Consider the following 22,420-nt stretch of genomic DNA (forward strand, 5'->3'; position numbering starts at 1 on the left):
TAGCTTTGGCCTAAATTCCCAGATTTGACACATTTGAAGCTCACATTCACCACAACGCACAGATTAATTTTCTGAGAAACTGTGATATTAACCTGAGTTATGGGAGCTCACATAACTTGGATCCATATATATATTATTAACTTGTGTAGTTGGTAATGAAATAATGATTTTTGTTTGTTTGTTTCTGGCTTTCACTATGAAATCCTTAAAAAAGCTGAGCAATTGGATTATTCAGAGCCAAACAGAAACCACAAACCCAGAACTGTGGTTTCAAGTTCAAACCAGTACCTTGGAATTCAAGGCTGTTTTAAGGGAAGCTGCCTGGAGAAAATAACTTTGGTAGTATACATATTTTATCTGAATCTCACAGATATCTATGGTAAACACACACATACACAAATCTTTCCTAAAATATAGACATTTTAGTATTTACTGGTAGAAGAGCATTTTGTTTGATCCTTCAGTAACAACACTTTCCTGTAGTTAACTTTTAGCACAATGCTAGTTTGATAAATATTCACTGGACTAATCAAAATGGTAAAAAAATGAATGCTTATTGAACATAAACTGTGACTGAGGGAGAGATTACACAAATGTAATTTGTGTAATTACACAAATTTCTGCTCTAGATTTACAGTCCAATCTCACTTACATAAGTGCAAAATTTTCTTTGTCTCAGTCCCCAGTATAGCTCTTTTGCACTAGGAGTTAGCACTTTTCTGTAGGAGAATCACCAACTCTCTGTGCGTTAATCTTGTTTAAGCTCTTCCTTGTCCAGGTCCTCAAAGTACCAAATGAAGTTGAAAGTTGGGTGAATGTTGAGTGGTTCAAGTACCTCAGGTCAAAATTAATCTACCAGCTGTTCTGTGGTCAACGTTGACCTGTGTTCATAATGCTCATTGGGTTGCCGGTTTAAAGAACTTGCACGTGACTTGCTTCTTCAGGCCCTTTGTCACAACGTCTGTCTCACCTTTACTTTTGTTGTGACCTCAAATGTGTGGAGACAAATGCCAATGCATATTTCCGAGGGGAAAAACCAAGCTGAGGTTGATGGCAAGAACTGATCAGGTTGATCAGGAACCTAAGGGGTGAAGTGCACGCTAACACGTTGCGTGTGTTTGTGTGTGTGAGTGTGTGTGAGACTGTGTGTGAGTGTGTGTGTGTGTGTGTGTGTGTGTGTGTGAGTGTGAGAGAGAAACAGAGGGAGAGGGAGGGAGACAGAGAAGCGGCTGTCCTCAGGATCCCTTTCTCTGCCAGCTGGCTGTCTCTCACCCTCAGCGGAGATCTGAGGCGAGTATCTGGCTGATGCAGGCAAAGCAAAACCCAAACAAGCAGGCTTTCGGATGACCAGATCTCAGGGAGTCATCACCGGCTGGGTGGGGATCCCGGAGCCCGGTTGACAGCTGAGACCTGTCCATGGTGCTGACCACAGCCTTCGCGGGCCTCTCGGTCGACTCTGGCTGCCGCCCGCCAGCGGGGAGCGGACGTCTCGGTGAGCGGCTCCAGCCGCCGAGAGGCCCCGGGGCTGGTCTCGGGTGCGGGCCCCCCGGGGGCCCTCCGCGCCCCGCTCCTGGTCCGAACCCCGGCGCTAGACGCTGCGGGGGCGGCGGGGCGGCGGCGGGGCGCGTCACGTGCCGGCGGCGGCGGCGGCGGGCGGCCCGGGAAGCGTCCATTTCCTCGGCGCGCCCGCGGCGCCCGGGCCCCTCCTCCGCCCCGCCCGCGCCTCGCCCCTCCCGGCCGCGCAGCCCCGCGCCTGCGGGCCCGGCCCCGCCCCGCTCGCCGGCGGCCCCGGCGCGTCCTCCGCCCGCGCGTCCCGCTCGCCGCCCCCGGCCGCGCACTTGGTGCGGTCCAGGGCGAGCGCATCATGGCGATTGAAGGTAAGTGGAGGCCGTCCGCGGTTGGGGCGGAGGGTGGGGGGGCGCCCAGGTAGCTAGAGCTCGGGGGTGCCCGGGAGGCCGCGGCGCCGATGGGCCCCGGAGCGGCTGTGCAGGCTCGAGGGTCCCGGACCGCGTCCCGGAGGCTGGTGGGCGGAGCGGCGCCGCCAGACTCTATACCTGGCCTCGGCGGTTCCGTCGGCCTCGGCCCGCGGCCCGGCGCGACGAGTCGAGCGGCTCCTGCCGACAGGTACGGCGCCGCTGGGGCAGCTGCTCGCTCCCGGCGGCGCCGAGTCGGGGGGAGGGGCGGGGGGCGTCCGGTGCGGCCCTGCAGACCCGGCGGGACGGGCTGGAGGAGCCCGGGAGCGCAGGGTGTACCCCGCCTTCCATTGACCTCGCCCCAGCAAGCCGCCCTGCCGCGATATTCCCCTTCCTCCCAAACTGGGAGGCCAGTTTGCTGTCCCCAGTCCTAACCCTTCTCAGCCCCTACTCGAGCAGATGCTGGACTGCGCTGTCCGTCCATTCTCCTTCTGTGTGCTGTTGTTGTAGGGGACCAGGGAATTTGGAGTGAGGTTAATTTCCTTCTCAAGTATTTTTCTCTCCTAACACTCAAAACTGGTTTTTCTCTAGGAAAGAGATGCAAAGACATCTTTACAAGAAATGCACACTCTTAAAATCCTGCATATATGTCAGTCTATTAAGTGTGACGGTGCCATCCATACTCATATTTTCAAAAAAATAGCTTAATTAAAGTTCCTCAATAAGGTAGACAGCTGGCACTAAAGTGTATTTTTCTCTTCTTACAGAAACATGTAACTGGCATGAAGTGTCTATATTTTGCTTTGTTTTAAAGGACAATATTTGAAAAGTAATGTGGTACGTCTAGGATGTATGTGCAAGTCTGCAGCACGTTTGAGCCCCTATCCCACTCTTCCCTTACTTCAAACAATGAAAGTGGTTTGTAAAATTTCCCTGTGTGTATGTGTATGCATCTGTACAAATGTGTAAGGCACCTACAGCATTGTCAGACCTAGCCTAAATTTTATGTTTCTCCTAAACACAACTTTTGAAAGCACTTCCCATCTTGGTGGCCAACCCTGAGGCATACAGCTTTGCCGGATCCAGAATTGGTTTAGTTGTGTGCTTATGTTTATCTTACTTATTTTAAGAGATTGATTACCTATTCAGACAGTTTCAAGTATCTGCTTTAGCTAAGGGGCTTCCCAGATGGCTTCCCAGTGGTAAAGAATCTGCCTGCCAGTGCAGTAGGCACAAGAGACACAGGTTTGATCCCTGGGTGGGGAGGATCCCCTGGAAAAGGAAATGGCAACCCACTGCAGTATTGCCTGGTAAATCCCATGGACAGAGGAGCCTGAGGGACCACAGTCCATAGGGTAGCAAAGAGTCAGACACCACTGAGGAGACTTAGGACCCACTCACGGTTTAGCTAAAGTGATGGAGAGCACTGGGAATAAGATCTCCTGATAATCTTTGATATTCTTGTTATCCAGAGCAGTACTTTCAAACTTTATCTTACTATTTACTAGAGGTTAAAAATCAAGACACAGAATATACTGATTTATGTTTTGTACTTTATTTCCCCAACCACTTTGTGGAAGAATTTCTTGTGACTTGGTAAAGACAAAAAGGCTTATGCAGAAGGTGAAGAAGAATTAGCAAGATAGTATCCATGTATGATCCTGTAACTTAAAATTTCTTTAAAAAATTTCCAGTTTCCGCCCCTTTTCTCAATTGACTCTTCCCTTCTCCCTCTTATTGTTAAATGTGATCAATTACTTTTTTATGTCAGCTGAAGGCATTTTGCTCTGCCTACTGTGAAGTGAAGCTTGCTCAGTTGTGTCCAACTCTTTACAACTGCATGGACTATACAGTCCGTGGAATTCTCCAGGCCAGAATACTGGAGTGGGTAGCCTTTCCCTTCTCCAGAGGATCTTCCCAACTCAGGGATTGAACCCAGGTCTCCCGCATTGCAGGCAGATTCTTTACCAGCTGAGCCACAAGGAAAGCCCAAGAATACTGGAGTGGGTAGCCTGTACCTTGTCCGCTGGATCTTCCCGACCCAGGAATCGAACCGGGGCCTCCTGCACTGCAGGTGGATTCTTTACCAGCTGAGCCACCAGGCTCTGCCTATTACTGCTTGTATATTTAAAAAACAAGATTTTCAAATTTCCTGTTCTAGAGATTCTTTTGTGCTTGAGAAACTCTCAATTAATATTTTCATACTTAATAATTTGTTGATGGCTTCATAATATAACTGTCAGGAGTTATGTGTTTTCTAGTTTTGCAAGGCAACTATCGTTAATACTAGCATTTCTAATAAAGATGTCAAGTAAGGCATGCTGTCTGTCATGTACTAAAGCAGATTGTTTGTACCCTCCCCCCCAGCTGTGTCATGAAGTAGAATGAACTCTGGATGAGGGCTTTATACTAGGGACATCTTAGAATTTTAAGGGGCCCACAGGAGCATCTCTTCCCATTTCCCAAAGAAGTGGTTCTTAAAATATTCAGTGTCTTCACTCACCTGTTAATTTTGTAGACTTACAGAGCAGTCGATGTGCTTGGCATCCTGTGCTGCACCCTGGGGGGCCACAAGGATGAATAAAATCACATTTCTTCCCTCAAGGAGTACATATTCTAGTGGGGGAGACAGATAATTTTAACCATGCAATTACAATATAGTGTGAACACCAGATGAATCATCCTTACTTTGTATAAAAATATTCAATGAGAATGAGTTCATTGAGCCCATATGCCAATGAACATTTATGCTGATGTGGAACTATAATCCTTACAGTTCATAAGGTCCTGGTTTTAACCAAAAATCTGCTGTTAGTAACTTCCTTCAATGCACTCACCCTCGGTCTGCTTTCTGGAGCAATAAACTGAAAGTTCCCTATTCTCTGTGTACCCGACGTCACTTCTACCATTTTGAGACAACTCCTGAGCATTTTATTTATTAGACACAATATTTAATTCTTCCTCTGGATGGTTGGTATTTGTATGTTTTAAAGTTTGAAATATGGTAGTGTGCCACTCCATTATAGATGTTTTGTTAAAACTGTTATATCACTCCTTGTGCAAAATCTTATTAGTGTAGCTAATTAGAATAGCCATTTTGGAGCTTCATGTTGGCTCAGGATGAAGTTGTAATCAACCAAAATCACAGTCTCTTTTATCTGGACTACTTTCAAGTCATGTGTCTTCAGTTGCTTGCCCAGCTAACTAGTGTTTTGATTTAAAGAAGAGATTATTTGTATCTGTTAAGTGTACTCTTTATTAGCCCTGGCCCAACATTTTAACCCTTTAATTCAGACTTTTAAGTATGAAGGGTTACTTTTATTTATTCGTTTTTTTCAAAGCCCCTATTTTATAATGCAAATTAATCATTTATTTCCTCCTCTTATCAATCAGATATCTGCTAATCAGGACTTCAGACAAATATAAGATGATGGTGTTACCACTCTAAGCTAATATAATTCCAGTCAGAGGTGAAGCAGTTAGCCCTATCCTAGGTTAAGGTACAATTTTTAAAAAGCATACTAAAATATTAAGAATGGCTTATAGACCCTTATTGTTACCCTAGAGGTCTTGTGGGAGATAACAGGTTGGGAATCTTTGGTCTAGCCGGCCTGTCAAGATGTGTAATTGTTATCTGGCATATTAACTCTTCTAATGTTGGCCTCTATCAGTCTGGAGAAGGAAATGGCAACCCACTCCAGTACTCTTGCCTGGAAAATCCCATGGACGGAGGAGCGTAGTAGGCTACAGTCCATGGGATCCCAAAGAGTCGGACATGACTGAGCGACTTCACTTCACTTCACTTCACTTCACTTCATCAGTCTGACATTGTTGACTCTCTCCTGTTTTTTGAAGTTTTTTCTTCCTCTCTTACTTCTCAGACTTCTCTTTATCTCCCTGATCTAATGTTCTCTTGTTTCCATTCTTAACCTTGTTCTCACTCTACTTTGTACACTCTGCTGTGATTGCACCCCTTGAATCATGTGGAAATCTCTTGTTTGTAAATTTGCCTCCCCAGTCTGACCATAAATGCCTGGAGCATAACATTTATTTGGTTTATATTCATTAGATTTTGTACAGTACCTGAATATAGTATGTACTCAAGATGTTTCTTGAATTGTTGAGAGTTCTATCGATTATCATAAAGGGTTGCATCCCTTGCCCAGATATATTTGACCAAATGTCTGCCATTTAGTAACTTGTCTGTCTACCCCTTCCTAGTTCTGCTTCCTGGAGCAATAAAATAAAAATTCATTATTACTAAATTAAAAGTACACATGGTTTTCCTAATATAATTCCGCATAGTAGCTATATATGTTGGATGTCCCACAGCAATCAAAAATGTTTAGCTTGGGACATTCAAAATGTCCTAAACCAAAGTTGTCTTCACAGCTACCAAATCCAGCCTCCATACCCCCCACTCCATGCAAATTTGCCATCTGAGTAGCATTTTTAAATAACCAGACGTCTGAATTAGAAAGCTGGAAATCAACCCTGTCTTATAATTCACTCTCCACATCCTGTTGATCACTAAGTCCTACCACGCCTGCATCTCAAATTAACTAAAATTACATTTTAGTTCATTCTCTTTTCTCTCATTAAGAGATTTGTATTAGTTTTTTCCTGTGTCTTGTTATCTCTGGTCTTAAGGCTCATTGCAATCCATTTTTAAAACTATTTCTAGTTATCTTTATAAAGGGCAAGTCTGATTTAAAACCTCAAGATAAATTTAGTCTTTAGTGATCTGACTTACACCCTTCTCCATCTAGTCCACATTTTTCTGTCTGTTCCATTGGAATAACTTTAGACTCCTTGCAGAATGTCTTGCTGAAGTAAAAATATTCATCTTGATTGTTAACTTGCTACACATAGTAACTTTACTTAACCTCTCTGGGTAGCTTTTTAAAAAAGAAAAATAGTGAAAGAAGGGTAAATTAGAGAATCTGTTGGTACTTTTTATTCACAATGCCTTTTACACACACTTTGCAAGTGTTTATCACACACTTTCGCATTTATTTTGTAAGTCATTAGTATGACTCAGATGCCTGTGAAGATTTGTTGTGACTCTGAGATTTCCGAGATCCAATTTGGGCTTTCAAAAGTTGTTTGAAATGTGTAATTAAAAAACCCAATACAGGACTTCCCCAGGTGGTCCAGCGGTTAAGACCCCGTGCTTCCAATGCAGGTGTGCAGGTTCGATCCCTGGTCCGGAAGCCAGGATCCCACATGTTGCGGGGCTCAGTCAAAAAAAATAAAATAAAGAACTAATTAAAAAAACAACAATGAAAGCATGTTGTATTCTTAGTCTTGAGGGAGAACATCACACTCCTGCTTTCCATGCTATTGTTAGAGAGATGTTACAGTGTGTACAGGGGTAATGTAATTAGGAAGTCTCAGCTGTCAGTCTGTGACTGAGTAAGGCAATTTATTGAACAGTTTGTTTTTTGGAAGATTTACAGTCAGTTTAGGCAGTGATGTTCCTGGAAGAGATCCTTTGGCTTTCAGCAGGAATCAAATTTCTAACATTTCATGGAGATTTAAGACATGTTTGTATATTAGGTAAATTGGTTCAGAGACCTCTACACAGTACTTTTGAATAATTTACAATTTATTTTAGTTTCCTTTTCTGACTCACTAAGCAAAATTAGAAAAAAAGTAGAAAACTCTAGAGAAATATTCGTATTAAGATGACTTTCGCTTTTTGTTATTTTCCGTGGTATTGCAAAATCACATATTGGTTCATTTGTACAATTTGTTGAGTAATAGTGTTTGCACGGTCGGTTTATTTAAAGTGATTATAATGTCTGTCCATAGCATGTGTGTAGTAGTATAGTAGCTTGTCTTCATGGATTCGATTTCCATTCAGCTGACTTTTATGTTTTTACCCCAACATCCCCAGATCCTCACCTGTTAATACCTAATATGAACTTATATTTAGGAATAGCAAAAGGCTGATCAAACTACTATAAATAAAAAACATTCCAAGCTTTGAATAAATGAATATTTGCATATTTTGTTTGTATATATAGTAAAATTTTAATAGAAACCTAAAAATTGGAACACTGGATTTTCCATTTTTTAGAAGAGATAGTGACAACACAGCAAGCTGTTATTAGGAATTTATTTAAAAACAAACTCCTATGATCCATATGTGTATTCAGTTCAGTTTCATATTCTCACATTTTAGGGCTGATTTTAGAATTGATATTCACAGTAATAGTATGAGTCATCAAAAGATAGAGGATTTTAATGAAATATTAAATTATCTTCAATATTCTGAACTTACTAATGCAATAACGAGTATTTGTAGCTTTAAAAAAGTGATCTGGTGCAGTAGTGGAAAAAAAGGTATTCTCCATTAAATAGAAAATTAAATTAAGTAGAAACCTTCTTGGGAAGTATACCTATTCAAGGTTTTATGATATTAATGAGCTTCAAAGAGTCAAAACCGTAATTAACAACAACAACAAAAAACTGAATGAAAAGCAGTCAAAAGTGGGAAAAATGGATTACATTTGTGAGCAGTAAATTTATAAGGTAAAAAAAAATTTATAAGGTAAATCTTATACTTCTTAGAATAATTATTGAAAAAATTCATAGAAACTTGTATGGATTAAAACAGAAACTGTTTACTATGCTGTGCAAACCATGATCTTTCAACAACACTGTTTTCAATCAGAGACTAATATTGATATTATTCCTTGAATGACTTAACTAGGGAGAAACTAAAAAGTGTCTAGAAATTAGTGACTGTAGTCTAAATGGATTATAGCGGTTAGGAGTAGTTGGCAACATGAGTAGGAAATATTTAAAGTTGCATACCTATTATGGAGTAGATATATAGATATCTACTGAAGAAATAGCTATAACAGTTTATTAAAGTGAGCTAGACACTAATTAAAAGGCTGCGGCTACTTTAATGCATGGTTTTTTGGAGAGAAATCTTTAGATGAAATGAAATTTAAAATACTTCTAAAGTAGTTTTTGCATAGTGTTTGACTTAATAGAACCTGTAAATTGTAGTGATTTGGGCTAATGGTCAAAGTAAATGTGTAGAAAAAATAAAAGTCCGTTTTAGAAAGGACTAGATTCATTTTTAAGGAACTAAATCTTTGGGTTTAATTTGTATACCTGAGCACCTTTTGATGGGAATATAACATCACTACATATTTTCTTCTGTAGACATGTGAAAAGTGCTACATACTTTGTAGTAACTAACCCTTCCTCCCCTCCCCAGATTGCTGGCTCCCAGGCCCTTTCAGGTATGTGCATATTCATATCCAAACACACATGCACACATTCACAGCACACGTGTGTGAGCCCACGCACGTCTATTTCCTGGTGTACCCTGACTTACCCCAATTGTAGAGGATTATGCCAGTTTATATCATGCTCTTACATGGGTTTGCCTGAGGGAAAAGATGGTAACTTTGACTAAGCTTGTCATTTTCTATCTACTTCTCATTTCCATGTTCCTGAGATGATCATTTCAAGAGCAATGCTAGTATTATCTCCAAAAACAGTTTTGAGAAATTCATTTTTTACTTAAGTTACCTTAAAGGATTAGAAAACAATTTCATAATTTTCTTTCTTTTCATAAAAATTTTTCATAACTTTTTTCATAAAAATGAAGAAATATCAATGTTTATTTTCCTACTCTGTTAAACTTAGGATCCCAATTACTTTTTTCTGACAGTTAACTAGTGACCCTGAGCAACATTATTTAACCTTTAGTGCCTTGGTTTGTTTATGTATAATGAACTAGACATTAAATGAACTAGATTTATTTTCGAGTTTTAGTCTTTTTATATTCAGTGATTTTAATATGCTGGGAGGGATTGGGGGCAGGAGGAGAAGGGGACGACAGAGGATGAGATGGCTGGATGGCATCACTGACTCGATGGACGTGAGTCTCAGGGAACCCCTGGAGTTGGTGATGGACAGGGAGGCCTGGCGTGCTGCGATTCATGGGGTCACAAAGAGTCGGACATGACTGAGCGACTGAACTGAACTGAATATGATTTTAAAGTCTTTATTATTATTATGTCTTTGAAGTAAATTTGGCATGTGAAAAATTCTATTATACAAGAATTCATTTTGGGGATGGCTATTCATTTTAGTGGAAAACTCATCTCTTTCTAAAGAGATTGACTAATTGATTAAATAATCGTTCCTTCAAATTGGTTCAGCGATTACAGAAAAAAATGTGGAGGTTCCTCAAAAAATTATAAATAGACTTACCATATGATCCAGCAGTCCCACTCTTGGATAATTATCCAAAGGAAGTGAAAACAGAGAATCAAAGAAATGTGTTCACTGCCATGTTTATTGTAGCATTATTCATAATAACCAAGATATGGAAACAACCTTTGTGTCTGTCAATAGGTGAATGGAAAAGGAAGGTTTGAGATAAACACACACACACACACACGTATATACATATACATATACAGTGGAATATGATTTAGCTCTGGGTAAGAAGGAAATCCTTCCATTTGCGACAACCTGAATGGACCTTGAGGGCATTATGCCAAGTCAGATAAAGACAGGTATATGATAACACTTACCTGTACCTTCTGAAAAAGCCGAACTCATAAAATAAAAATGGAAAGTCGAAGGATGCTTACCAGGGAAAGGAGGGTGGGGGACGTAGGGAGATACTGCCTAAGTACAGCTCACGACCTGTTGATAAATAAATCCTGGGATCAAATACTCAGCAAGGGCAGTGATGTATATACACTTCAAAGTTGCTTAGAGACTAGATCTTGTGTCCCTTTCACAAAAACAAAAAGAATCATGGACATGTTAGTGGTATTAGCTCACACTAAAGTGGAAATCTTACTGTGTAGAGTATCAGATCAGCACATTGTCTACCTTAAACTTACACAGTGTTGTATGGTCATTTATCTCAATAAAAACAAATAAAAAATAATTATTCTCCTGTGTATTGGATATCTGTACCTGGTTATCATAATGGTATACACTTTAAATATCTTAAAATTTTATATACCAAGTATACCTCAGGAAGCGGAAATTTTAAAAGTCAGTAATCGTTTCCCCTGTGCCTTATACTCTTAAAAAATCAGTAGGCCACTTTTGGATTACCTCCATATCTCCATATTTAAGTCAAGATGTGCCTCCAGTGGCTTGCTTTTTGCTTACAAATTTGACATTTCTCTTGTAAACTTTTCAGATTTGCTTTTAGGAAATGTTTAAAAAGTTATAAAATTTGTACACAGTTTGCTGTATCTCAGATGGAAGAAATATTCAGGCCTTTTGATTCCCAAACAAGTACATTAAAAATATACATTTAACCTGCACAATGCATATTTTTTTCCTTATACTCTTTCTGGCCTTAAGAAGGATTGGGGATAAAAGAATATTGATTTTTGTGTTTGATAATGTAATAAGGTTTATTTAACTTTTCTTTTGTACTTTTGAAAGTTTTTTTCCCTCAATTTTACTTTTTTTGTCTGGCATTGACCTATCTTTACTGTTCCTTTTATTTCAGTAATAATAGTGATTGCTTTTGAGTTACACATCGGTGAAATCTCACTTGTTGGTTAGAATTTTCAGAACAAATATCTGGAATAGTAGAGCTCAGTATTACTTGCTTTTCCTAGTTATGTGGTTTTTGTGCATATTTGGCAAATGTAATTATTGGTTGACTCTAAATTTAAAATATAGTAGTTATTTGACATAACTTTTCATTTGTAAAGTCCTTTCTGAGAGTTAGGTTTTATTGTCATTTGCAGTTTTGAGAAAAGTCTTAGAATACAGTAGTTTTTATTGTTATTGTTATATTAACCCTTGTGAAAAATGATACAGTTGTGTTGAAGACTAGATGTGTATAGTAAAGCCAAACAAATCTGTGTTACATATGCGGGAAGTCTGATTTCAGTTATAGGCATGAAAGACTGTTACGTGAATTATGTGCGTATCTCTTAAGTTAGAAGTGTTACCCTTTGACAATAGGTCTTAATGACTATATAAGGACTATTTCTAAGTAGCCTATGAAAATATCAGTGATGGTATCAATATATATTATAGTTGTGTTGTATGACATGCTTCTTCTAAACCTCTTGAAAATAGTTACTTTTTATAACTTGGTAAAGCTTCCCCTTCCAGCAGTCGTTTGACTAATTTCTCATTTTTAAAGATAAAGTATATTTTGTATAAAGTATATTTTGTAGGTATAGTTAATTCTGTCCCTTTAGTCAGTACTGTCCCAGTAGTCAGTGATTACGCCTTGGTAATATCCCATTTGATAAAGTCTTACTGTATTTATACTAAGGTTTGCTGAGTAATAATTTATTATCATAACTTTATGTTAAGCATTTCTTGCCAAGCCTATCTTTCTGATAACCAGTGTTTACTCTCTATTGTTGATAATAAAGAGGCAGTGGCATTGTTACAGACAAGTTAGAATGAAGCTCTAACCTACTTTAGTGATAGAAATACTGTTTTCTAGTTTTTTAGCTTGCTTCCTGAATGACCTACTTTTTTCAGTGGATATCATAGTTTTTCTTTCTCATGTTATGGCTGTAAGATATTTCTATTTCTTATAACTTAACTGTTTATAATAAGCTTCTGTAGTGAGCTAAGATGATGATATTATTTAACATTTTTATTATATAAAGTTTAAGCATAATTTTCAGCCCAATTGTAAGGTTATTTATGCATATAAGAACACTACAGAATGTCATTCAGCGCACATTCGTTTAAGGTAGTGGTGCTATAATTCAATGCAAAGGAAATACCTATTTTATGGTAACTAACAAATAATATTACTCTTAAGATAATGAGTGTGATTTTTTTCTAATAATGGTGATTAAGATAAAGTAATTCTTTTTGTTACATTTGTTAGTTTTATCATCATGCTATTTATAAAATTTGTCTTGTAGATTTAGAAGAGTGGGTAGCTGGAGAATGGAGAAAGGATCAGAATATGAGTATATGTTGTAAAACATAAATATCGCCTTTACAGCATTGACCCTTCCATGATAACTTACCTGTATAAATTAAGGCTCAGATACAAAAGTGGGTCCTTCCTTGCAGTGTTTCCTTCTGGATCATGTAAAGAGGTGTTTAGGAAGTGGTGCTATGATGTCTGCTCTTGAGAAGCCTGCCATTTAAAATAACATACTTGTTTGAAGCTTCCTTATTCCAATTTTATAAGATCCTAGCTTATGGGTTCAGGAGGGTACTGTGTATCAGGTTAGCATATTCTATAGTAAAGTTTGAAGAGAAGAGTTAGGACACGTTTTTCTGAGGCCATTTCTAGAAACTAATTTATAGCAGTTCTTTGTAACAGTCAGACTCAGGTTATGACCTGTTTTTAATTTCTGAAAAAAATTTTTCTTAACAGGTGGAGAAAGAACCTGTGGAGTGCATGAACTTATTTGTATTAGAAAAGGTGAGTCAGTGCTCTGCATGGATACTTAAATACGAAGTGAACCCTTCACAGTGTAGGATGCATTTTAGTACAATGGCAGATAATTAGGACTTACAAAGTATAAAATGTAATAAATATTAATATTAGTTATTTGTATTGTAGACGTAACCTTTCATAAAGTGCATACTGCTTATTATGTGGTTACTGAGAGTCGTTACTGTATATTTCATTTTCATGGGATGGTAAAGGCCGGTTTCTCGCCTATTGGTTGTCAGACATGGTGAAGAGGCGCAGAATGGAGGGTTTGATTTTTGTTCCCTTTCAGAATCTGGAATCTGAGTGCATGCTGACCTCCCATTGACTTCTGTTCTATTACTGTACCCCATCAGAGAGATGTGAGGAGTTGGTTGCGATTCCCATCGGGATCATGTCCAAAGACCACAACATCTTTTGGCACCAACAGCTGTCTGTGCTTCCTTAGAAGGAGCCACCTGACAAACAGGTGGTTGAACAAGGTGGCCCCAGGAAAGGTAATTCAGTTATTAGGTGGGAGGCAAGGAATCAGGTATTCTCTAGATCGGAAAGAATCAGAACCTTGGGAGTCCCCACTCTCATAAGCGATCACATCTGAGAAAGGGTATGCAGAAAGGAAAAGGTGTACTTGGGGAGGAGAAATCTTCATAAATGTACTGCTCTTTTCTCTTTTTAAATTTGGGGCACTGTCTTTTTCTTTCTTCTTTGTTGAAAACCGAGTTGGCCCTCCTGAGTCTGGCCAAGTAGCAGTGCTTCCTGCCTTCATATTTCACCCTGAGGAGGCTTGAGGCATGTCCGTATCTGTGGCACGTGGGTATGACTGGCAAACCAGGAAATGTCAGTGTACTGTCAGGAAGTCTTCCACAGGTCTGAAAAGCCTCAGCTTCTTTCAAGTTGAGTGAAAGGTTTGAAATCTCTTTTAGGTGAATTTGACATAATCATACTAGCTTATCTGTGTGTCACCAGCTTTGATTGCTATTCATTTAAAAATAGCCTCTTCCTTTATTAAAGTGTAATATATCTGTGTATCCGGTACCATAAAGGAGAAAATTGAAGTCAGTTCCCTGAAATCTCAGATTTAGGATTGTGGTTTTCAGTGCTATAACCATTGTTGGCTTGTGCTTCTTATCTAAAATGGGGCGGTGGGGGGTACACATTAGCCTTGTTTTCTTCCCCTATGTAAACATTTTTAGTCTTCACCTATAATATGTTAATCCAGATGTACTAAAAATGTTTTAAATGGCTTTATGGGTATTACCTTGTCCCACAAAAACTTTTTAAAACACGGAATTTATTTGAACAGCGAAAGACACTGTACAAGTCAATTGGAATCAAAAACTGTAAAAACAGTGGATAGATGAAGAGAGAAGACAGCGGCAGAGACAGCCAGAGGGTAGGCAAACAAAATGCGTAAAGGGCTTCTTGTAGCTGCAGGGGGAACCGGAAGCTTCAGTGGAGAAAATAGCGTTGGTAGAGTTGGATGCGGGTCTGAACTCACCTTGTTAATGTGGCTCTTCTTGCTGTTCCTTATTGTTTCCTCCATGCCTGGCCCAGCGGTTCTCAGACTGTGCCGGGCCCGGGTTTCTCTGTATTAGTCCAGCGTTGTCACTTCTTCCAATTCTCTATAGAATTTAAAGTCTGTGATTGAAGTTAAAGTTTTTAATTTCCATGTGGCCATATCATGGAGGTGTTTCTGGGTCTCTGCGTATCCCCTCAGCATTCACTACTGTGTCCTCTTCTAGTGGGCTTTTCCTAAGCATGTGAATATTTTTAAAATGAATGCTCAGATCTGAAAGTTTTGCATTTTAAACTGGGCTTTTGTAGAGGAGAGCCTATGAAGGCTATGTCAAGACAAATAATTATAGTTAGTATCAATGGTCCTGGTAAGAAGACATCTCTAACACTGTGTCCAACTTGTTTTTACCTGTTTTGCTTTCTTTGTCTGCTAGCTTCTTTCCTCTGTCAGACCTCTAAATATTAGAATGTATTAGACTTCGGTCTTGGGCTTGCTTCTTTTTCCACCTATTCTTTCTTTAGAATAGATGGTTGGTTATACCAACCAAAACATATAATAGGTTCTGGTGTGTTTTTTTTTTTTTTTTTTTGACCATGCCATGTAGCTTGTGGGATCTTAGTTCCCTGACCAGAGATTGAATCCATGTCCTTGGCAGTAAAAGCATGGAGTCCTAACCACTGGATCACCAGGTAACTCCTGGTCCTTTTGTTTTCAATGCCATGCAGATTTGTAAATCTGGCTCTGAACTGCCCTTGAGTTCCCTCCTCTTATATCAAAGTACTTAGTTTATATTTTTATCTGCATGTCTGTTAGAATAAAAACGTGGTGTGTCTAAAATGCAAATCCTGGTTTTCTCACATGAATCTATACCTTCCTCAGCCTTCTCCATCTCAGCTAATGAACAGAACAGTCTACTCAGTTGGTCAAGTCCCAGCTTAAGAATCATCCATGCTTCTCTTATTCTTTTATCTTCTGTGTTGAATTGATTACTATTAGCAACTTCTGGCAGTTATACCTTCAGAGTACATTTTTTAATCTGATCCTCTGCTCCTCCATCCTGCTCTTATCACTGTAGTGTGGGTCCTTGTCTTCTCTTGCCCACACTACTGTAATGGTTTCCTAACAGGTTCCAGCGTTTCCTCTTAACGTGCTTACAGTACACATCAGTGATCTTTTAAATGTGAATTGGGTTGTATCACTTGCTAGTTGAAATTCTTCTCTGGATTCCCTCTATACCTAAAATAAAATCAAAGTCCTTACCCTGATCTACAAAGCCTTACATTATAACATCAACTCAGAAGTCTTCCCATGTAAATCATCAAAGTGAAAGTGAAAGTCGCTCAGTCATGTCTGACTCTTTGCTACCCCATGGGCTATACAGTCCATGGAATTCTCCAGGCTGGGATACTGGAGTGGGTAGCTGTTCCCTTCTCCAGGGGATCTTCCCAACCCAGGGATCAAACCCAGGTCTCCTGCATTGTGGGCAGATTCTTGACCAGCTGAGCCGTGAGGGAAGTCCATAAATCATCAAAATATCATCTAAATATTATCAACTTAGAAGTCCTGTCATCTGAATCATTTATATCAGGTCTGAGTAAAACTCTAGATATCATCTGTCCTGGTTCAGAACTCCTCTCCATCTGTTAGACGTGTGAAACTAGCAAATATATCACCTGCTCTTCAAACACAATGATGGAGCAGGATAACAGTTACAGACATTTCCATTCCAAAAGTGGGAAAGTGGAAGAGAGGAGTCACTGATGCCAAGCAATTTTGAAACCCAACTGGGAAAAATATTTTAGGGTTCAAGACTGGAAATAACACTCTGTGGCTCTTGGCCCTGACGTCTGAGGCTCCACTCTCGGGTTTAAGACTCTATACTTGGAGTAACCCTTCCTTTTTCTGGAACGGTCCCATCACTTCATGGGAAATAGATGGGGAAACAGTGGAAACAGTGTCAGACTTTATTTTTTGGGCTCCAAAATCACTGCAGATGGTGACTGCAGCCATGAAATTAAAAGACACTAACTCCTTGGAAGGAAAGTTATGACCAACCTAGATAGCATATTCAAAAGCAGAGACATTACTTTGCCAACAAAGGTCCATCTAGTCAAGGCTATGGTTTTTCCTATGGTCAGGTATGGATGTGAGAGTTGGACTGTGAAGAAAGCTGAGCGCCAAAGAATTGATGCTTTTGAACTGTGGTGTTGGAGAGGATTCTTGAGAGTCCCTTGGACTGCAAGGAGATCCAACAAGTTCATTCGGAAGGAGATCAGCCCTGGGATTTCTTTGGAGGGAATGATGCTGAAGCTGAAACTCCAGTACTTTGGCCACCTCATGCGAAGAGTTGACTCATTGGAAAAGACTTTGATGCTGGGAAGGATTGGGGGCAGGAGGAGAAGGGGACGACAGAGGATGAGATGGCTGGATGGTATCACTGACTTGATGGACGTGAGTCTGAGTGAACTCCGGGAGTTGGTGATGGACAGGGAGGCCTGGCGTGCTGCGATTCACGGGGTCGCGAAGAGTCGGACTCGACTGAGCGACTGGACTGAACTGAACCGAGTGTGTATCTGCACCTGAGTGTTCATTGGACTCTGCCGCCCGTAGGATGTGAGTCTGCCACTCCTCTTTCAGTTTGTCCTCTCTTGTCCCTTTCAGTCTAACGCGGTGGTGTTTCTGCTGGTATAACGTGGTCTCGGGAAAGGTTCTCGTGAGTCTTCCCTGTATGTTGGAGGGCGGGGCTCCTTCCTTTAGACAGGACGCCCCTCCACAGTCTTTCCTGGATGGTTCTGTCTCCGTGTCTGGCTTCTGCTGGAGTGGCTGAGGAGATCTGTGAGTCACATGTCTGATTTCTGCAGAGCGCGCTCACAGTCACTGAGCATTCTGACCCTTTATTCTGTTTGAGGCACCGGCCAAAGGTGGTCTAGTCCCACCTTGGTTGTGTCTCAGGGCACGCTTTCTTGACACCGAACCCCTGATTTTAGCATAATTTACAACGTGGATAGGCTGGAGGATTTTCCAAATCATCGGGTACAGGTTCCTTTTTGCTTAACAATTCTTACCTCACTTTATCTCATTCCTCTCAAATTTAACCATAAGTAGCATGAAGACACCAAGCTGCCACCTTTAGCACTTTGCTTGAAAATCTCCTAAGCTTAATATCCAAGTTCCTTGTTTACAAGTTTCACTTTCTATGTAACTGTTGTTGCTGTTCTGTTGCTAAGTCATGTCCGACTCTTTGCAACCCCGTGGACTGCAGCACACCAGGCTTCCCTGTCCTTCACCATCTCCTGGAGTTTGCTCAAAGTCATATCCATTGAGTTGTTAATGCCATCCAACCATCTCATCCTCTGTTGCCCCCTTCTCCTCCTGCCTTCAATCATACCCAGCATCAGGATCTTTTCCAATGAGTACGCTCTTCACATCAGGTAACCAAAGTATTGGAGCTTCAGCTTCAGCATCAGTCCTTCTGGTGAATATTTGGGGCTGATTTCCTTTAGAATTGACTGGTTTGATTTCCTTGCTGTCCAAGGGACTCTCAGGAGTCTTCTCCAACACCACATTTTGAAGTCATCATTTCTTCAGTGCTCAGCCTTCTTTATGGTCCAACTCTCACATCCATACATGACTATTGGAAAAACCATCACTCTGACTATATGGACCTTTGTTGGCAAAGTGATGTCTTTGCTTTTTAATGCACTGTCTAAGTTAGTCATAGCTTTTCTTCCAAGGAGCAAGCATCTTTCAATTTCATGGCTGAAATCACTGTCCACAATGATTTTGGAGCCCAGGAAAATAAAGTCTGTCACTGTTTTCATTTTTTCCCCCATCTATTTGCCGTGAAGTGATGGGACTGGATGCTATGATCTTAGTTTTTTGAATGTTGAGTTTTAAGCCAGCTTTTGCAAGATCACTTTATAAAAATCCACTACTTTCCTATATGGGCTTCCCTGGTGGCTCAGATGGTAAGGAGTCTGCCCACAGTGCAGGAGACCAGGTTTGATCCCTGGGTTGGGAAGATCCCCTGGAAAAGGGAATGGCAACCTACTCCAGTATTCTAGCCTGGAGAATTTCATGGACAGAGTAGCCTGAAGGGCTATAGTCTGTGAGGTTGCAAAGAGTCAGACATGACTGAGTGACTAACACTATCACATTCCTGTATAATAGGCAACAGATAATTAGGAAATGCAATAAAATAAGATCTCTTTTAGAGTATTATGAAATCTGTAAATACACAGGAACAAAATGAACAAAAGTTGTTTATGACTTTTATACAGAAAGTTAAAAAGATTTATATATAGACATAAAAGAAGATATGTAAATGAAGAGATAAATAATTTTATAGGTAGAAATATGCAATATGTTTAAATTCACAGGGTGCCCCCAAATTGATCTATGAATTCAATGCAGTCCTAATCTAAATCCCATCAGGAATTTTCAGAGAGCGGACAAGTTAATTCTTAAGTGTGTTTGGCAGTTCAAACAGCCAAGAAGAACTAAGTTCGCTTTCAAGTAAAGGAACATGGGTGTGTGTTAATAAGATATCCGTTTGGTTGCCTGCTCAGAGACCAAGGGGCTAAACAAGGAAAGTTCACTTCTCTCTTATGTGAAACTCCAAGCTCATAGGCAGGATGGAATTAGGTGATTCTGGTTGGTGAGTCCATTCGTCTTGCTTTGATGACCTTTAAGATCTCTTCCTTGGCACATTTGAAGTTATCATGTGTACGTTCCAGTCCCCATAAAGGGAAAGGGAGAAAGTCAGTCTTTTTAAGGATACAACCCAGGGATTGCAAATAGATAGTTTGTGCTCACGAGCAAGTGGCCAGAACTTAGTCACATGCTCAAGTCTAACTGCGAGGGAAGCCTAGAATAGTTCTGCCTGAGCAGAACAAGTAAAATCCAGAGGTTGATTCTATAACTAAAAGGAAGAGAGAGAATGGATATTGAGGCAGTTAGCCGTCCCGGCTTCAGGGATTGGTCCTGCTGATATCCAGAGCTCGTTGTAAAGTTGCTGTAATTAACATAATGTGGAATTGGCCCAGATACAGACAAATAGTCTAATCAGACACTATAGAAAGAACACGAAAAGATATTCATTTACATGGAAATTTATGTAAAATGTGAGTATCACAATTCAGTGGATAAGATTGGATACTTATTAAGTGATGCTGGGATAAATGTTTATCCATATGCAAAAAATTAAAAATTGATCTGTACCTCATGCTTTACACTGAAATAAATATTATTTGGATTAACTTTAAAACTTTTAGGAGAATATTTCATATACAGTGTGATTTCAGTGTGGGAAACAAGTCCTTGAGTCACAGAAAGCAGACCCAGAAAGAAAAGAGTGATAAATTTTACCATTTTTAATTTGAAACTTTTGTACGATAAGAGATCCTGTGAGCAGAGGAAAAAAGAACCGGCCTGCAAATTCAGGAAACATAAGAGACGCGGGTTTGATCCCTGGGTCAGGAAGATCCCCTGGAGAAGAAAATGGCAACCCATTCCAGAAATATATAATGTTTCTTCCTACAAAAGGTGAAATATATGTATATTTTTTTCCATATTGCTTTTTTTTTTAAAGGAAACCTAACTGAATTTGTAGAGTTAAATTCAAGTTGGTAGAGATCTCTCTTATTCCTTTTCCTGGCTGCCTTGTGCTCTATTATGTGAACATGCCAAAGTTTATTTAACTAATTTCCTATGAGTAGAAGTTGTTTTGTTTTAAAATTTCTGCTGTTGACATTATGCCACAATGAATACTTTTGTATGTTTGTTACTACTTATTAGTGGTCTATTTTTAAGTAGATTTCTTTAAAAAAAAAAAACTGAGTAAAAGAGTAATTCTTATACCATTTTACAGAAATTGCAAAATTCCTGTCCTTATGTATTGTACCATTTTGCATTCCCACCAGAAATATAGGAGTTCATAGCTCTTCCAACAGAGTATCATAAACTTGTGGATTTTTTGGTACTCTGGTAAGTAAAAATAGTAGTCAGCATCATTCATATTTTCATTTCTCATGTAAGTGTGGTTGAATAGCTCTTTCACCTCTGTAGAGTACACAAATGTTTGCAATGGTATGGTTTATAGGACACCAGAAAAACCTGCCTCTTCTGAAATGTCTTTTTTGTATCAGCATCCCATGGTTTTTCATTCCCTGACATTTGCTATAATTAGAGTCTGTCTGATCTTTAGAAATTCATATCAAGTGTATTACATGGAAAGAGAAGGTGGGGTCCTCTGTCATTTGGATCCAAGCTTGTTACCGCACTTTATCAGGTATTTAACTTTCATTGTGGAAGGTGAGAAATTATGGACCTGAAGGCGTGATACCCAGGGCATTGTGGAGAAGGGGTTGGATAGGTCAGTGAGAAGCGGAAGTGGGGCAGTCTCGAACACTGTCCCTTGTGGATAGGTCTTAGATGCCAAGGGCAGTCTAAATAGAGGACACTACAGAAAACCAACATCTATACTATCATTTTACTGCAAGTTCTTGGCGTTGTCCCTATTTTTTCTCCATGTATAGAGGAGACCCAAGCCCCTCTGTGTTTTCTTATCCCTTTTTTGACTTGGGGTAATTAAGAGAGTCTAAAATCTGAAGGGAAAGGCTTACAGGTTGTATGGTCCTGTAACTTCCCCATCTCTTTCTCAACAAACTCTGAGTCTACGGCCCTAGGGCTGGATTTTCTTTCTTTTTCCTTTTTAAGCTGGGTTCTATGGCTATTTTATTGTGTCTTCTACCCTCCAGTAACATTTCACTCTTCTGAGGAAGAGGTGGTGTGGGTTTATTGGTTCTAGTGCCATGAAAGAGGTGGTTGCGGTAGGTATCAAGGAGCAAGTTTTAGAGGTGAATGAGAGAGAGAATGTGTATGTACACGTGGGTGTGTGTGTGCATGTGCGTGCGTGTGTGCCTGTGCCTGCATGTGTATGTGTGTCTGTCTGTCAGGTCAGGACTCTTTGAGGAGATAACATTTAAGCTGATATGTGCATGACAAGAAGGAGCTGGAGTGTGATGCTCAGGAAAGGTCATAGAGAACAGAATGCAAACACTTTGAGGTGGAAACAAGGCTTGGCATGTCCCAGATGCTGAAAGAACTATGGCTGGAGAAGTAGTGAGTGCGTGAATGAGTGTGGGAAGTCTCACAGTTGAGATCGGAGAGATGGGTGGTTTCCAGATCATGTGTGGACTTAGGCCATAGTAAGGGGTTTGTGCTTAATTTGAAACACAGAGGGCTAAACAGGGTTTTAAGCAGGTGAATGATATGATTTGTTTGTAGTATACCATTTGTAAAGGTTAAAAAGTGGATATAAAGACACCGATAGGAAGCTATTGAAATAGTCCAGGTAAGAATTGATGGGGCTTGGGTTTTGATGTTAGTTGTGGAGAAGTTGAGAAATGCTTATTAGATCGGGGACATATTTTATAGGTAGAATTGACAAAACTTGAGTATAGATTTAATATGGAGGGGGTTGGAAGGCAAAGAGAGAAATTCTAAGAGGTTTTGGCATCACTTCTGAGTGGTTGTGCTATTAAGCGAAATGGGAAAGACTGG

The 22,420-nt window shown here is 40.0% G+C and overlaps 1 protein-coding gene across 3 annotated transcripts in view; it reads left to right on the forward strand.

The window, feature by feature from the left end:
* The first annotated feature begins 1,741 nt into the window (after positions 1 to 1,741).
* SYT14 (synaptotagmin 14) overlaps positions 1,742 to 22,420 on the forward strand; it is a 202,936-nt gene continuing 182,257 nt past the window's right edge. Inside the window, exons 1-3 of one of the 3 annotated variants that reach the window (XM_086342298.1) lie at positions 1,796 to 1,877; positions 13,282 to 13,329; positions 13,698 to 13,838. Coding sequence is in view for 1 of the 3 variants with exons in the window: in XM_086342296.1 (XP_086198422.1) it covers positions 1,865 to 1,877; positions 13,282 to 13,329 (61 nt within the window). In the remaining 2 variants the exon portion in view is untranslated. Of the gene's footprint in view, positions 1,878 to 13,281; positions 13,330 to 13,697; positions 13,839 to 22,420 lie in introns of all 3 variants that reach the window. The other 2 variants (XM_086342296.1, XM_086342297.1) reach the window with 2 other exon arrangements.

This window comes from Bos grunniens, chromosome 16 (assembly GCF_055505025.1).
Source record: "Bos grunniens cultivar Pamir isolate PY7600 chromosome 16, Bosgru_T2T1.0, whole genome shotgun sequence".
In the NCBI taxonomy this organism is placed as follows: Eukaryota; Metazoa; Chordata; class Mammalia; order Artiodactyla; family Bovidae; genus Bos; species Bos grunniens.